This window comes from Amyelois transitella, chromosome 3, assembly GCF_032362555.1.
Source record: "Amyelois transitella isolate CPQ chromosome 3, ilAmyTran1.1, whole genome shotgun sequence".
NCBI lineage: Eukaryota > Metazoa > Arthropoda > Insecta > Lepidoptera > Pyralidae > Amyelois > Amyelois transitella.
In genome coordinates, this window is record NC_083506.1 from 9,607,472 (window position 1) to 9,623,614 (window position 16,143).

Here is a 16,143-nt window from a genome sequence, read left to right on the forward strand (position 1 = left end):
AGTCTTTCTATAACAATAGTTAATCGGAGAGAGAGAGAGAGAAGATAAAACACATGCCTTATCAACTTTCGGAAAAAAAAGTTGTCTGGGGTTGTGGATATGTTGTCTGTGTCCAAACAGACACAGGACTCAAATATTATGTGCGCCGTCAAATTTGTCTTATTGATTGATAATAAAGGCTTTTATTGATAACGAGAACATAATATAAAATATACACGTTATACGTCAGCTTTTGAAAATAATAAAAATGAAGGTAAGTGGATTTGTTTACATTACATAAAAAGTTAACTCAGAATTATAGTCCATTAGTTATTATCATAACAAAAAATATATAAACATACCTACATGTGTATGTAGATAACATAATATTGTACAATAATATGTCATTATATATAACGCCAAACATTTTCATCATAAAATAAATATTCAATAAACCATTCCAATCAATATGGATTGTTTTACCTTTTCCTCTTTTCCGCTAATTATGTAAAATCAACACCTTATAGGTCAGTTATCCTGTCGGCACTGTTGAATTTAGTTAAGGTGGATATAACGATATTGTGATTTTTGCCTATTAAAATTTGAATGGGTCGCTGGTGGGACAGCTTTGAACAATCCACAAATATTAAGAAGACAAGATACAAAAAGTACATTTTAATATTCGAGGTTAAATCGGACGCCAGAGACAAAACCGTTGATATTTTAACATTTCATTCTTAAAAAGCTATTAAGACCATTCTTATCCCGAACTCTTACTTACACTAGATCCCCTGGTCTCCGTAAGTTATAAAAGTAATAGTGATATACAGACTAGGCGGTTTCAAATAAATTCTTTTAGGCCTAGATATATACTACAAAATGTAAAAAAATAATAAAAGGAACGACAAATAAAAACTGATTAATGGCTTATATTATAATAAAAAATTAAGTAGATATACATGTGTGACAGTATCACGGGTAAAACTATTTGATCCTTACATTTAAATCGTAACTAGATATGTTTCTTAGTGTATGGCAAAGATCGCAGTATGAATAAAATTTAATTTAATCATAGCCTAAGAATCTGGTAAATTTTATCTATCTGAACACTTATTTTATGGATAGACTTATTTTTAGTCTTCATTACAGGACATTTGGCATACTTTAAACTGAAAATAAAAGGCCAAGTTAAGATGGAATGTTTGCATTAATTCTGAGCCTGTATTTGTAATAGGCATTTATGATATGATGTATTATGCAGATGTCTATAAGATGAGAGATTGTATGGAATTCTAAGTAACTGAGTAAAGAATTTTAAAATTCGACATGATTTTATGCGACAAATATCCCATAATGAATACGTATATGTAGTAATTATTGTAGTTACAATAGGAGCGTTATATACATTTTTTTTAAACTTACATAAAACGTTGGCAACTTTTACCTCCAATGATGAGCGATTCTTTGGAACTGTAGGTATTGCTGTTTCATTGGCGCGAGGTCTATAGTTCGTCATCTCCTATAGCTTCAAACGCATTGTTCTCGACACAGTCTCTGCCGGTTTTGAAGGCAACGGACGCAAATTTCTCAGTCAATTTCTGAACTGAGAATATCTCTCTTGAACTGCTTGAAGTGCACGAGTCTCCGTTCTGAAAATGAGTTTGAATGAGTTACTAAATTGCGTTAGTTTTTTTTTTGTTAGACTATGAGATCATAATTTGCCTGAAGGGTATTTACTATCACGGCGCGACGTTTTAGGCCCTTGCCTTAAAACGTCGTTAACTGCTTTTCGGCGCAAAAAAGCGCAGGAGAGTCCAAAACGCACGAATTTCGGCCTTAGATTTTGTTAAATCTAACCTAATATCGCCTTATGGGCCTAATAGGCCTACTATAGATACTAATACAGTACTCTTGTCGGTGTGAAGCGCCCTCGTACATCGCGGGACCTGGAAAACGAGTTTGGCGTTCAATTTGCGGTATTGTGTCATGTAACCCTACGGTGACTCACATAGCTGAGCGTGTCGCTGGAGGACGACGGCGTGATGAGTTGGCTGGAGCCGTCGCGGCGCAGGAACGTCACGCTGCCGCGCTTGCTGCGGGGAGACGTGGGGCCCGACCCGTTCTTCTGACGCATCAGCTCGTCCACAATCGACTGGAATACATTCATTTTAAGTATTTTAATAAAGCGTTGACAGAAACATGAGAGGTTAGGGAAAATCGTACCAAGTGGAAATGATAGTCTCTGCCTACCCCGATGAGAAACAAGCTTGATGAGGTATGAACAATAGAACATTAATATATGATCAGGATTTATGAGGTAAGATTTTTTTTTAAGTAAAACCAAAATACCACAACACAAATCGATCAAAAATTGCAGATTACCTAATTTATTAGTTAAAAAAAAATTACTTCTTCAAAATTTTTAATAAAAATAATAATAAAAAAACACAAAAAAATAAAAAAGCGTTCTCTCCGGCGGGGAATCGAACCCCGGTCTCCCGCGTGACAGGCGGGGATACTGACCACTATACTACCGAAGACTTGACGATATTGGCGAAAATTCTTATCTGTTTATCAATGTTGTTCAACAAGGTACATTGATACTAAGGTTATTTTATTTTCGAACTAGCAAATTTACACATGACGTGCGGTGTAATTGTAATTTAAATACTCGACCATGACCCAACAGATTCGAATCCATATAAACGCTACTAGTTAAGTAACAGTTAAAATTAATTTAACTGTTTATTTTTAGAGATTATTTCTTGATAACCACTATAAAAGCAACAAAATTGTATTTACCTGCAAACAAACGCTTATAAACGTAGCATGTTCTGTCTTCAAGGTTATCCATTTCAAATTGTCCTTACTAATGAGATACTCAAATGACAGCTCGTAATTTTTATTGGAGTCTTCTAAAAGACCATGACCATTTGCGTGTGGCCTCTCCATCTAATAATGTGAACAATAAACATTGAGTTAACGTGTGTCAAGTATATGAGACACAATAAAATTAAAAACATGTTAAAGTAAAAGACTTTAATATCAAAGAGAGATTGAGATTTTGTTGGGTAAAGAATATGTTAAATGCTTGTAAAAGAAAAGAAAATAATAAGTATCTTGTTAAGTGAAGAATGAGCTAATTTAAAACCAAATCTAGCCTTCTATAATCAAATAAAAAGCATGCTATAAGTATAATCATTAACTTAAGTAATAGTTCCACCATCTTTGTTGTTTGGTCACATCTGTTTTAGTTATATTTGCTGCAATTTTGAACATGTATTAAGTATTGAGGTGAAAATATTTATTTCAACGCAGTTATTATTTTCTCTTTGTTATTAATTTCATTAAAGAACCTCTGTTTATCAGGTAGTTAATTCATAAAAAAATATGTATATTTATGTCGCCATTTATTGTAATGTCCAACACAATATTTTACCGAATTATTAAAATTTAATTCTTGAAAAATTAAAATTTGCTACTTTCAATTGCAATAAATAAATCTTACGGTGTGCAACGTGGTAATCCTCCAGCACCGCATCCTAGTGACCTTGTACCGTTGTTCCCTTCCCTGGGCGACGCTCGTCAGCGTCAACTCCTTGGAAGCTAAGGACACCCGCACACGGCACGGATCTGAGCTGCTGCCCCCGACATTCACCGCCTCGGTGGACGCCAGGCCTGCGGGCACCCTGCCGTAATGGCGCAGACTCCGCGCCAGTTCAACATACTGAAATGGTTTGGTACATGACTTCTGTGATAATCCTAAACTTTGGCTTCCATAAATATGAAAAGACATGACTTACTTAATTTTTCTTATGTCATTACTTAAATCTTTAGGCAAAACGATGTTATGACAAATACGTTATATACCCTCTTCCAATGCAGTATTGTCATCGAAAAACAAAATTTTGTAAATTATTGATACGAGGTCAAATATATGACATATGACACGAAAGTAAGTACAGTTTGTTGCCTCGTACCACGATAGACAGTTATCAAATCATGAAAGTAATAATGAAATAAATGATGAGAGTCATTAGTGTTTTATCTGCCTTATGCTATACAACAGCGCACTTATCATTGAATATAAAATTATGACTGCAGATAGTTGGGGCCACACCACTGAGAATAATTTCAATTTAACATTCATACATACAATCACGTCTATATCCTTAGCGGGGTAGCCAGAGCCAACAGTCTTGAAAAGACTTACTGGCCACGTTCAGCTGTAATTGAGCTTGATTAATTAGCTGATTATGTCTTGCTTGGGGAGGAGCAATATACTTTATCATAGGATCACGTATATTACCACACGTCTTCCATGACCTCAGTGACCATGTTAAACAAACCTTACCCAGCTTGGATCATAGTTGTAACTACGAGTACCTTTATTGAAAGTGCTTATCTATTAGTTGCATTCTAACGAAATCTTGTAACTGACATAAGACCTATTTTAGGTACTACCCATGTAGAAACCAAACGGAAATACGGTATGTAACAAAACCGGAAAGATAAAACGAGGAAATTGTTTCAATGGAATGCTAGTTGACCAATGTAATGATAATATTGTGTTACTAAATACAAGTGCAGACAATGACGCTATTTGATCACCAACATGAGTTCATCATTGAAACACTATCATTGATGTGACAAGTATATTGAGTCATAGATAGATAATTAACATCCAAATAAAATATTGTTAAGACTTTATTTTATTCACTCTTTGTACCACCATTAACAAATCGTTGCTGGTGGTCTTTGTGGGACAATTGAAATGTGCCTATCTATGAAACAAACTATCCGGATTTGAAACCCGGTTAGAGCCTGATGAAAAGAAATGACTTAAATTATTTATTTATAATTTATGTATATTTATGCACAGTATGGCATACTGAAAAGCAGAACAATTGTATTGTTTCTTGTTTTGTTGAAAAATAATGGGAAAAGGATTCTTTATTGTCCACATCTCATATAAATACTGTAATATACATAAATGAGGAGGGAATAAATGATTATACCAGTTGGCAGTAACCAGGTATTTTAAATCAACATGTTGTTTATTCTAATACAGATGAAGGTATGAGAATCTCATTCACCAATCATATTAAACTTTAAACCAAGAAAATATATGAGTTCTGTTAATAGTAAGTAGAAAAACAAAAATACCTCTTCTGGCTATACATATATATTACAACAAGTTCTTGCCCACATAAAGAGTTACCTGAATATGAATATAAATTTCATACCAATATCTTTTTTCTATGTAATGTAGTTATATTGCTAGCTGTATGCTTTGATGTTGTAGAAAGAATATAAATATAAAAGCATAAATCATAGTGGCACTTTGGAAGGGGTAGTAAATATAATTAGATTTAAGTTATGTTGATGTTAATAAGTGACACCTTGTATCCAATTTTGAAAATAAATGTATTTTATTTAATGACCTGGGTCCTTAACTGGTTCATGGAAGCCATATAAGAGTCCCTTGGTGAATTGTTTACTTCTGGATCCTGTAAAAACCAGGCACCTCCGGAGGCATGCCATAAAATATATTTACAAATTAAACTCACCTCTCTCTTTTGTTTCTTTGCTTCATATGATGATAATATTTCCTTGGTCTGCAAGTCTGCTGTGATCCATCCCAAGTCCAAGTCTTCAATTATTTGTAGATACAATAAGTCCAAGCTGACTCTGTCTATCATCAGATCGACATCATAACATGGATCCCAATAACTGAAAGAAATCATATTTTAATTTTTATGATTAATTTAAGAACAAATAGGTACCTACCTAAAACATTGACTAAGGAAGTTTGTTCATTCATTGCTTATCAAATATTAAACAGTCTGTAACAAAGTGGCATTAGGTTACTTCAACAATCATTAAATCTTATGTATTGGTAATAAGGTAAAAACAAACCTTAACTATTTTATTTATGTTAAAGTGTTCTTCTTAGCAAGCAAAAAAGGATAAGAAAAAACCATACATACCTTTTTCTCAAGACAATTTTATCTTCAGGCCTAACATACTTTTGTGAGATATAAGGAGATTCATAATCCTCCAATTTTTTTAATGCTGGCTGCCCATCTTTCGCACAGCTCCAATTGAATAAATATAACGAGAAATATTTAGACAATTCTTTAGGCAAGTTTATATAATTACAGGCTATATCCAGTATTGTACTAGAGGAGTCTGTGGAGGATACTGAGAGAGGTATTCTGTAACCATTCATGAGTGAAATTTCTATATCTACTTCATGCATCCGTACAGAGTGGGTTTCTTGCTGAGCAGAGAATAGGAATGTGATTAATAGATTGGAATTTGCCAGAACAGGGTTTTGGCCAACTGAAACGAACAACAAATATGTGAGTTAGCCTTTATAAATATGTTCTACATTCCACTTACTAAACTTCTTGCTTCACTTACCTAACTGTATGTATTTTTCTAAGAGAATGCGCCTCTCTTCCAATTGGGAACTTGTTAGAAACAATTTCTTCGGTGGAAACTGTGGTAATTTTGTATGAGGATTTTGTGTTTGCATCTGTTCATGTAAACTAAGCAACTGTTTGTAGCGGGCAGTACAGTGGAAAAATCCATCAATGTAAATATTATATCCCTGGAACCAGAAACAATAATGAAAAATATATGTTTTAGAAATAGAGCAATAATAACTGGGAAGATTGAGATAAATACAGTGTATGAGATTCCATTGTCGTCGTGAAACTGTTGCAGGTCAGGAATTGAGAAATGCATTTTTGTGTCCTAGACTCACGTATTTCATGCCTATACACACGAAATAAGATTTGATTGATTACACTAAACACAACTTGATGATTTGCTTTAATTTTGGATTAGCAAGAACATTTTACGAACAACGGCTGTGTAACAAATTCAGCTGTCTCGTCAGTCAGACAAACAAATTAACATTCCCTCCCCCTTCGTATTTTTATTTATTTTCTTCCATTTTCTTCAATGAGTTGACCAGTTGACACGCTTGACACTAAAGCTGACATTGACACATTCAGGTTCATTCAAGTTCTATGGTTCATTCTTTCATTTTGTCGCTGGCCTGTTTCACACTTTGCGATATGAAAGCGGACTAAATTGCTACTTATATAGTAAAGTTCAACAAAATCTAATTCCGGTCACAGTGACCAGCCATGCCCTTTTATTAACGTTACAAGACACATGTTTATCGTTCCCTCTCTTTGTATCATTGACCCCAGTCTCTGAGCCCCTAAATATTGTTTGATTTTTTTGGTTTGGTATATATATATATATATTAGTATTTTTTTAATCATACAAAAAAGAAAGAACGACACATGTATCAAGTATTAAATTTAGATCTTATGTTTACTAAAAGGCTATGTACCTTTTTACTCCCAAATGTACCATTTCGAGAACCTTTTGAGCACTCGGCTGTGGCAACACTGGTTTGATTATTCATTATTGGTTTGAATGAATCAAAATAAAATTAAATTGGGAAAAAACGGGACCTTATCACTAAGGTTCATTACTTTACATTACAGCTACATAGTATCTCTATTACTTAGTGATTATAGCATCTGATTGCAAATTTTGCAAATCACATCGTATTTTATTTCGGCAAATATCAAAAGATAACAATGGCATGTATGCCAGTTGTTACTATTCAATGTGATTGGAATGATGTGATCAGGTAAAAACAAACACTACTAATTCTACTTGTATTATAAAATTTTTGTGTAAATAGGTAATAACTTTATTTAAAATAGGTATACATGCCAATGCTTTGCAGGTTACCTCATGGAGAAGCATGGATATCTTCAAAGTTTCTTCATCAGACTAGTGTTCATGATAAATTAACAACAACAGTTAACGAGATTGATGGAAAAGTAAAAATAAACTTTACTGACAACTTTCAGTATATATCTCATGGGTGTTTGAATCTTGTTGTGAAGCACGTAGGCTCTGGGTTGAAGGTCGTTTTTGTTGCTCCTTCAAAGGCTCATAAGTTGCATGATAAAGGTGTTTATTCAGTGGATGCTTCAGTCAGTCCAATTGTGGTGTCGTCCTGTGAAGGTAGCAAGTTACTGGTATGGGATAGTACAACAGGTATGTTTTTGTTTTCACTTTTTGTTGTATTGGATGATTGGTTAGTTATTTTAAATGCTTGGATACATTTTAAAAGTAATCTGCACCTATTCCCACAATTATCTGATATTGTGATAAGAAATCGAGAAGTCACCCCCTTGTGCTAAATATTATTGAAGAATAAACAAAAACAACTAATAAAATGTTTTCTTTATGAAAATGAATTCCTCTTTGACAAATTTAATGATATGTATTTTGCCTATGACAATTTTTTATTTAATTATTTATTTTTATTTCATATAACATACCTATATGGTAAAAAAAAATGCTTGAATAATTTTTATTAAGTAATTCACAAGTGAAATCTTTTTATATTGTCATTATCTAATTTCAACATTTGTACAACTACCTACTACTATATTGATGGTAAAACATGTTGGCACACTATGATAATTTTGAAATCTTAAATGCATTTTTATGTTATTGTACACATGTTTTAGCCAATAAATTTATCTTATCTTAACCATAACATGATTATAATTTCTAGATGAAGTTATCCAAGACTTAAAAGGTCATGGAGGTCCAGTATACAAATGTAGACTTATCCAACCAGAAATAGCTTTCTCATGTGGTGCTGATGGTGCCACTAAGGTATGGAGTACAGAAACTGGCAACAATGCTTTCACATTAATTGGCCACACAATGGCTGTTACAGATATCTCCATTATTGCAAAGGGAAGAAACGCTATTACAGTAAGCAAGTAAGGGTTTAAATTCAAATCTTAAATGCCTATAAAAGGGACCTATATACTTTTATTCAAACATACTTATTTAAAGGTCCATACTGTTTTCAATAAATAAATACAAAATATTCAAAGTATAAATTTGCTTCTAAATTTTTTATTTATATATAAAAAAATATAAAAAAATTGAGGTCTTACATTAGTGTAAGACTTTAAATTATGTATTACTTTTTTCAGAGATGGAACTGCTAAACTATGGGATGTTAGTTTAAAGAATTGTTTAGGGAATATTATAGAACCATATGGCCCAATCAACTGTTGTGCAATAGGAATTTCTAATAAAGAAATCCCAGTAAAAAATGAAAGGGAGGTAATTAAGATGTGGTCTTTTAAATAATAATTGTACCTATGTCTTATTAAGTTTAATTTTTTTGTTGAGACTCCTTAAATACATATATATAATTATAGCAGAACAACAAAATATTAATTAGGAACTTAATAAATGTTTCAGATAGCTACTGGTAATAAGTTGTTAGTAATTGGCTGCGAAAATGGTGCTATAAAATGTGCCCATGTGGCAAAGAGGGAGGAGTTGTACGTCAAACAACTGCAAGAACCGTGCAATGCGTGCATTGTCATTGAAAACAGCATCATAGCAGGCTGTAGTAATGGAAAGGTAATAAACAATTGATAAGCATGCTTATATTATGCAATAGAAAGCCTTCATCAAACTTTGAACACAACATTTCATATAAATTTATTAGTATTTAGTTTTTGACCACCTTTTTCTTGCATGTTCAACCTAGTGGGCATTTTTTTATTAACTACGTATTAGGTCCAGGAAGACTTCTCGTGTATAGTACCTACCTACCTTTGTAAAAACTTTTAAAAAAGCTAGTGAAAAAGTGCAGGTTTATAAATGCTTGTGTCATCCTTGCTGTTATAAAAATACTTTGATCTTAAAAAGTTCCAAATGATTTTGATCTAGGGAAAATAAAGTTATAGGTAAATATTTATTTTTCAAATATTTATTACAGGTTGTACAATTGAATCTTCAAGATGGAGCATTGATAAAGGAGTGGCATGAATCTGCTAGTCCAGTTCTCTGCCTCGCATCGCTGACCAATCATCTGTTTGTAGTTGGCCGTCAAGATGGCACCTGCACAGTTCTGTCATTAAATGACGCACATAACACCTTAAGAGTTTATCTGACAGGTTCAGATTGTGATGGCATAAGAGATATATCATTCAATGGAAAGTGGATATTCGCTGGTTGCCGGGATTCTTACGTGAGAAAGTATGACTATAATCAAGTTATTGCCTATTATAAATGATTGTTAAGGTAACACAAGTTATTGGTGTAAAAAGCTCCCCAATCACTTGTGTTATTTATTGTGTGTAATTATAATGGAAATGTGTATTATGTGTGTTGTTTTGTGGATGTGTATTGTGGGTTTGCTGTTGTTATAATGAATATGTGTGTTGTTATAACAGACATTATTAAATTATATCTTCCATTTTTGATGTGGATTTGATTTTAAAATGTTTATGTATCCATACTAATATTATAAATGCGAAAGTGAGTTTGTTTTGTTTCCTCTTGACAGTTAAAACATTGAACCGTTCTGCATCAAATTTTGCATACATTTAGTGTGGATTACGAAGAAGGTCACAGGCTTACATACCTTTCATCCTGGTAAAAACTAAAAATCCCGCGCGATTTGCGAAATACCTGTATTCTTTTATATGCGGCGGGCGGGTTAAATTTATGCGAAGCTGAGGGTAAAACTAGTTTCCCATAGTTTTGCATTTGCATTTGCTTGAAATTCCATTGTGCTGAAAAAGAAAGCAAATATTAAAGCACCAATGAATGTAATTGCAGTGGTGAGAGTTCTCTCATGAGGAAAAAATACTCCAGTTACCTTAGTTTTATGCCTGTAGATGTATCTGTATTTTTTCAATCTCTTTCTTTCACTGTGTTTGAAATTTAACCAAAATTTTGAATCTTTATGGATGTATCTATATAACTTTGTCCAGCAGTATCGGCTCCTTTGCCGACAAGCGTTTGCTCTGTTTAATTTATTACATTCTGAAAGTATTCTTATGATAATTCGTATTTACAATATGTTAGTATAAGATAAACATACGTTACTAATTTTTGTTAATAAAATATATGACAATGTGTTCTCTCGACTTGCGCTATTTTACTTTACATGAGAATTCACCTGATTTTCGCCTGACATATCTGATATTTTTACATGTAATATTTATCCAATCATGCCAAATTTGAAGATTCATATACATAATGTTTAAATTTTTGATCCAAATCCGTAAGACTCTCTCGCATAACTCGTTTTGATCTGAAAAAAATCAACCACTAAAATAGGGTAATTTAACCTTAAACCCTCTTATGTCTAATACTTATTTCAAAACCTGGTCTTGATTGGTCTTACCTTTGGTTACATGGTGTTGAATTAATTCTTTAGGCTCCCCAGAACCTTTGTTGCAGTGATCTGTCAAAACCCACGATGGAGCAGTTCTAGCATCCACTTCTTTTTCATGAAATAAAGGAATAAAGTGAAATCATGAACTCTGTACAAAAACAGTATGTCAGTGTAATTATTTCAGGCACAACATATAAAGTTTAATAAAAATCATTAATCAAGTAAAATAAAAAAATTAATGACACCTAATATTTCTTTAATAATACATTTATGATCAAAAACCTTTCTGAGCGAATATTGAATACAGTAAATGCTTACTGTAGTCCACTTTCATTTCACCCATTATTTCATCATCTTCCAATAGTGATTGATCCAAAATTGTTGATTTAATATGTTCAATTTTCTCTGTAGTAAATTTAGAAGATTCATGTGCCATAACCGAATCTCCTTTCACATTGCCTAAAATGGTTTGTTTAACTTCTATTTCTTCTGTTTCGGTTTTAGGTAAATTATTTATAGCATCACCAATTATTGTGACATCATTAGGTTTTTCAATGTCTGGCGTTGCCTTTTTAACATCATCATTCACTTCAGATATCTTTTTCTCCTCATTTTCATCAAGATATCCAAGAGTTGTTATCGATTTACTGACAACAGCACTAGGTTTTTTAGATATTTTAGGAACATCGTCAGGCCAAATCTCATCCGCATCACCTATACAAGAAATAATCGAAGTTCAACTTTAAATCTATTCATTGTGTATAAATGGAGTAAAGCATTTTATTGAATACTTACTAAGTAAATGGTCATTGGGAGGCGCGAACATTATATTATTTTGTTTGCTAATCGAATGTATTCTTCCTTCATTTTCATTCATATTTCTATAAAAAGTAGAAAAATGATATAAAATTTCAGGACGTTATTCATGTCCCGAAATTTTATCTTTTTTGTTTATTTCAGTTACAGGGTTACAATTTTACTTGTTACTTACATTTTTTTTTGTTCAGAAACTTCTAATCCTCGAACTGTAAAAATACCAAATGGTGTAATTTATTATGATGACCATTGATTCTTTCGTCTTTATTAGAATTATTTTAATTATTATACTTTCACGATACGTAAAAAAATAACAAAATAAATAAATTACCCTGATCTATGTTGGAAAATTTCACTGTTAGATTCTTTTCATCAAGTGATTCTTCTGAATATTTCTTAAATGTTTCACTCACGTTAGCTATTTCTCCACTCAAGTCTTCGGTTTCGGTATTTAAAGCATCCCTCACAGCCACAAAACCATCAGGTGAAATATTTAAGTTTTCTATTGCTAAATCAGTATATTCATCGGTGACTTCTAAGTCCGGTTTAGTCTGTTCTTCATCGGCTTTTATTGATTCATTTTGTTCTTCATCGGCTTTTATTGATTCATTTTGTTCTTCACCGGCTTCAATTGATTCATTTTGTTCTTCATCGACTTCAATTGATTCATTTGTTTTTTCTATTGATAAAGTAAACACATCTTCATCTGCTTCACTAGCTTGCTTTACTTCGTGTTCATCATTATCAGTAAAGGTTGCAGATTGTTCAGACTCTAGATCTGCCGTGGAATTGTTTCCTTGTATGTCTGCGTTGGTATATTCTTCAACGGGCTCGCAAATAAACTGAAATCGTATACTTATTTAAACCACGCAATTACGCTACTAGTAATTTCTACAAATTAACTTTTTAACTTACCACTGCATTTTCTATTAAATCATCGATAATATCTAAGACAGGACCCGCAATTTCTTCAAGTTCTGCAATTTTATGACTTCTGTTATTTATTATACATTTGTTTTTGTAATTTAAGTATATTACAATGCAATTAAAACAAAATTAAAACGATAGTAAGAAAGTTTGTTGATAATCAAAACGGCACACGCATAATAGCACGAAATAATTTTAATAAGTTACCCCTTAAGTCATCTTCTAAAAGTTTGTCTGACGTATCGACGAGAACATTGTCTATCCAAGCTGTTATCTGAAACAAGTTTAGATTGCGAAGTTTAGATTGCGATAAACAAGATAGAAGATTATAGGTTTACCCAACTATCAAACTTTTACTTCCACTACTTTTTTGTCATAAAAGAAACAAATAGGTTAATACTGGCTTAAATAAAGTTCAAACCTTTCTTGATATTTCATCTTGTATTTTTTTATCAAACTTATTTTTTTTATTTTTAGTACATGATTTCTTACTATTTTTCTTGGTCACTGAGGAAATTTCATAAGAGACCACTCTGGATATTTTTTCCAGCCTGTAATAAAAAGAATAGTTTCAATACTCTTTATTGCACTACAATAAATAAATTTTTAAGTAGGTAAGTATTTACTTAGTTATCGATACGATTTTACTGAAAAAAGAGAGTTATTAATAGTATTTGTCCGTTACATATCGTACAAGTCGTTCATGTAGCCGAGCCAGCAACCTGTTCCTAGGTTTTCCACTCAAAAAGCTAAACGCGCCCGATGATAACGAGCGTGAAGTCTGCCTACTGTTTCGCAAGAAAAAATTACTACTTACTGCGGGTTTAGTGTTATGTTAAGAGGTTTTTCTAATTTTTGTGCCACACAATATGCAAATATTGCACTAAACTTTCTCATGTCTGCCATGCATGCGTCACTTATTCTGGACTTGCAGCTCCTGGCACTTGAACTGAAATATTAAGTTACCATGAAAAAAATCAAATTTAAAAAGTGCGATATGGTCAACTTGAGCCTGAAAGTTTTACGAACAATATTGACTATCTGATTAGCCTGGCTGGCGTAGCCAGAAGTGCCAATCAGAAATATTCTTACCTTTTTTTTGAGACACGCTTTTTAAAACAATTTATAGCATCTGGAATTTGCACTAAGGGCTTTTCATCCATTACATGTTGGCGAATCCTTTCCACCTGCAATATTTTTTAAATATTTATTTTGTTGAGGATTTGGTATTATTTGTTCTTGATAAAAATCAATGCGTCTAGCATTCAGAATTAAGACTTGTAGTTGGCCACAACATTTAGCTCTATTGTATGTCTATATCATCTTAGTCATAACCTGAAAAGGAAAGATGAAGCACCTCCATCCAGCCTACACCTCCAAATGGGGGAGTATAAACTTGGAGCAATATATCGTCATATATCATCGTATAGTGTCATATTATTATACTACCATAATATCGGGAAGGATATGTGATTTGCATCGCCACGTGTCCAGACAGTGTCTCTTTGAAGGGGCAGCCAATTCCATAATCCTCAGGGGGCATTGTTTGTGTTGAGCCAAACATGCCTTAGATTTTTTACAAGACTTTACTGTACTTGCTTGAGGACAACATCCGCATGGCGGACAAGGCGGGCATCGGTTGTTGTAAACGTCGTAACATGGTCTTTGATGGAATTTCCTGAAAAGTTACAGATTCAGAAACTATATGTAATGCGATGTCATGGTACGAGTTACACTACCTTTACACTACACATTCTCATTGTAAAAGTGTGCGTTAGCATGCATTGGATCACCGATTGAACGAACGAGCATGTCTTTTGTATGGATGGACTAATTAACTAGGTACCAAAGATAACCCAGTGTTAGATCGGTAATTCAAGTTGTGAGAGACCCTGCCACAGAGAAAACTAGGCAGGTAGGTTATCTAACTAAGTCCTCCACAGTGAAGTCACGCGGAGATAGAATTTCTAATTTTCTAGTCTTCAATAGCGTAGTAAGTGATCAAAACTAACTTGTAACTCTGCTTCTTTACCGCACAAGGTTTTATATAGTCGACGCAGATTTGAATATCATTTTCATTCGGGCATGACGGTTTGCATTCTCGAAGGTGCTTTCCTTGGGTCACGGCAGACTCCACAGTCATAGGTGTCCAGTCGGTATCGTAATCTGTACAGGCTTCATTGTCGAATGTTGCTAAATCTGGCTCAGGACATGCCACTATTTCTGTGTCTGTATGTGTTAGTTGCTTTTTATTTTTTACAAACATAATGACTGAAGTGCAGAACCTATAAGAAACGTTGCTCGCCCATCGCCCACCATGTCAAGGATCCCAAGTTTATAAATTGTTATCCCTTACTCGCTTTTTATGACAACAATATAAAGCGGTCCTATTCTTATGTGTCGGAAACCACACGGCGTAAACTAGGTAGGTACTTAATTCGATTTTATTCCGCTAAGCTCACCACCCTCACAAAACGGACAACCCGATGTTGTTTTTAAGAATATTGAAAACCTATTGTCAAGTTAGTTATCATAGAATGAAAAATGAAATTTAAACAATTAAAATTAAAAATAAGTAGCCACCAAGTAAAAGTTCGGTAGGTAGGTACCTACCTAATGCAAGCCATCTCTTCATTTAGTAATAAGTAAACCTACGTCAGCTACACGAATAGATACGTGTGCAGTCCTATCTTCATGGGTTCTATTCAATGCTAATAGCTATGCGACTGTGGTAGATATTCCTTACATTACCTACGTTTTTGTCATTACTTACCTGATGCGGTAACTGGAAAAAAGGCCATGATATGAATAAAATGATCAGATTTGATTAAAAAAATTAACCGAATTCAAAAAGAAATAGTGTATGTGACATGATGATTTGTAAAGACAATGTTCTGTTGTTAATTTTAACGTTAATCTATATACCCGTGGCGTCCATATGGATTGATCCCTAAGTAGGTATTAATACAGGGCTGGATCCTGTTAGTTACCCACAGGATCACTTTCAGGCGCTAAGGTTCAAAGACTGATCGAAGTCCAAAGACGAAGAAAAATCCATTATAATATTTAGATAATGGAATACTAAAGGGAATACTTACGCAACCGTTTAAGCAACAATTTTCTTAAGTAGGTACCTACACCTACTTAAACCTAAGTATTTT

General features: G+C 33.3%; 3 protein-coding genes and 1 non-coding gene across 6 annotated transcripts; 1 reads left to right on the plus strand and 3 right to left on the minus strand.

The window, feature by feature from the left end:
* Positions 1-1,284: 1,284 nt before the first annotated feature.
* LOC106140154 (sorting nexin-17) lies at positions 1,285-6,974 on the minus strand. Of its 2 annotated transcripts, none has more exons than XM_013341705.2 (8): positions 6,853-6,974; positions 6,406-6,595; positions 5,970-6,324; positions 5,550-5,712; positions 3,488-3,706; positions 2,782-2,931; positions 1,988-2,131; positions 1,285-1,628 (listed from the first exon to the last, which is right to left on the minus strand). In XM_013341705.2, the coding sequence occupies exons 2-8, from the start codon at positions 6,518-6,520 to the stop codon at positions 1,482-1,484; spliced, it is 1,293 nt and encodes a 430-aa protein (XP_013197159.2). In that variant the 5' UTR covers positions 6,521-6,595; positions 6,853-6,974; the 3' UTR covers positions 1,285-1,481. The 2 variants fall into 2 exon arrangements, with proteins under 2 accessions (XP_013197159.2, XP_013197157.2); XM_013341703.2 differs by having other exon boundaries at positions 6,673-6,970.
* Positions 2,448-2,519, minus strand: Trnad-guc (transfer RNA aspartic acid (anticodon GUC)). Its single transcript has one exon. It is a non-coding gene; the product is annotated as a tRNA-Asp (tRNA).
* Positions 6,975-7,422: 448 nt separating the features above from the next.
* Positions 7,423-10,317, plus strand: LOC106140188 (proteasomal ATPase-associated factor 1). Of its 2 annotated transcripts, none has more exons than XM_013341751.2 (6): positions 7,423-7,657; positions 7,734-8,073; positions 8,600-8,813; positions 9,033-9,165; positions 9,307-9,471; positions 9,833-10,317. In XM_013341751.2, the coding sequence occupies exons 2-6, from the start codon at positions 7,740-7,742 to the stop codon at positions 10,127-10,129; spliced, it is 1,143 nt and encodes a 380-aa protein (XP_013197205.1). In that variant the 5' UTR covers positions 7,423-7,657; positions 7,734-7,739; the 3' UTR covers positions 10,130-10,317. The 2 variants fall into 2 exon arrangements, with proteins under 2 accessions (XP_013197205.1, XP_013197204.1); XM_013341750.2 differs by having other exon boundaries at positions 7,757-8,073.
* A 103-nt stretch (positions 10,318-10,420) lies between these two features.
* LOC106140186 (uncharacterized) lies at positions 10,421-15,783 on the minus strand. Its single transcript, XM_060948896.1, has 16 exons — positions 15,756-15,783; positions 14,995-15,211; positions 14,432-14,660; positions 14,075-14,169; positions 13,800-13,931; positions 13,404-13,533; positions 13,190-13,256; positions 12,971-13,032; positions 12,387-12,897; positions 12,231-12,264; positions 12,035-12,120; positions 11,558-11,953; positions 11,249-11,347; positions 11,021-11,155; positions 10,718-10,884; positions 10,421-10,631 (listed from the first exon to the last, which is right to left on the minus strand). The coding sequence occupies exons 1-16, from the start codon at positions 15,781-15,783 to the stop codon at positions 10,584-10,586; spliced, it is 2,436 nt and encodes an 811-aa protein (XP_060804879.1). The 3' UTR covers positions 10,421-10,583.
* Positions 15,784-16,143: the final 360 nt, after the last annotated feature.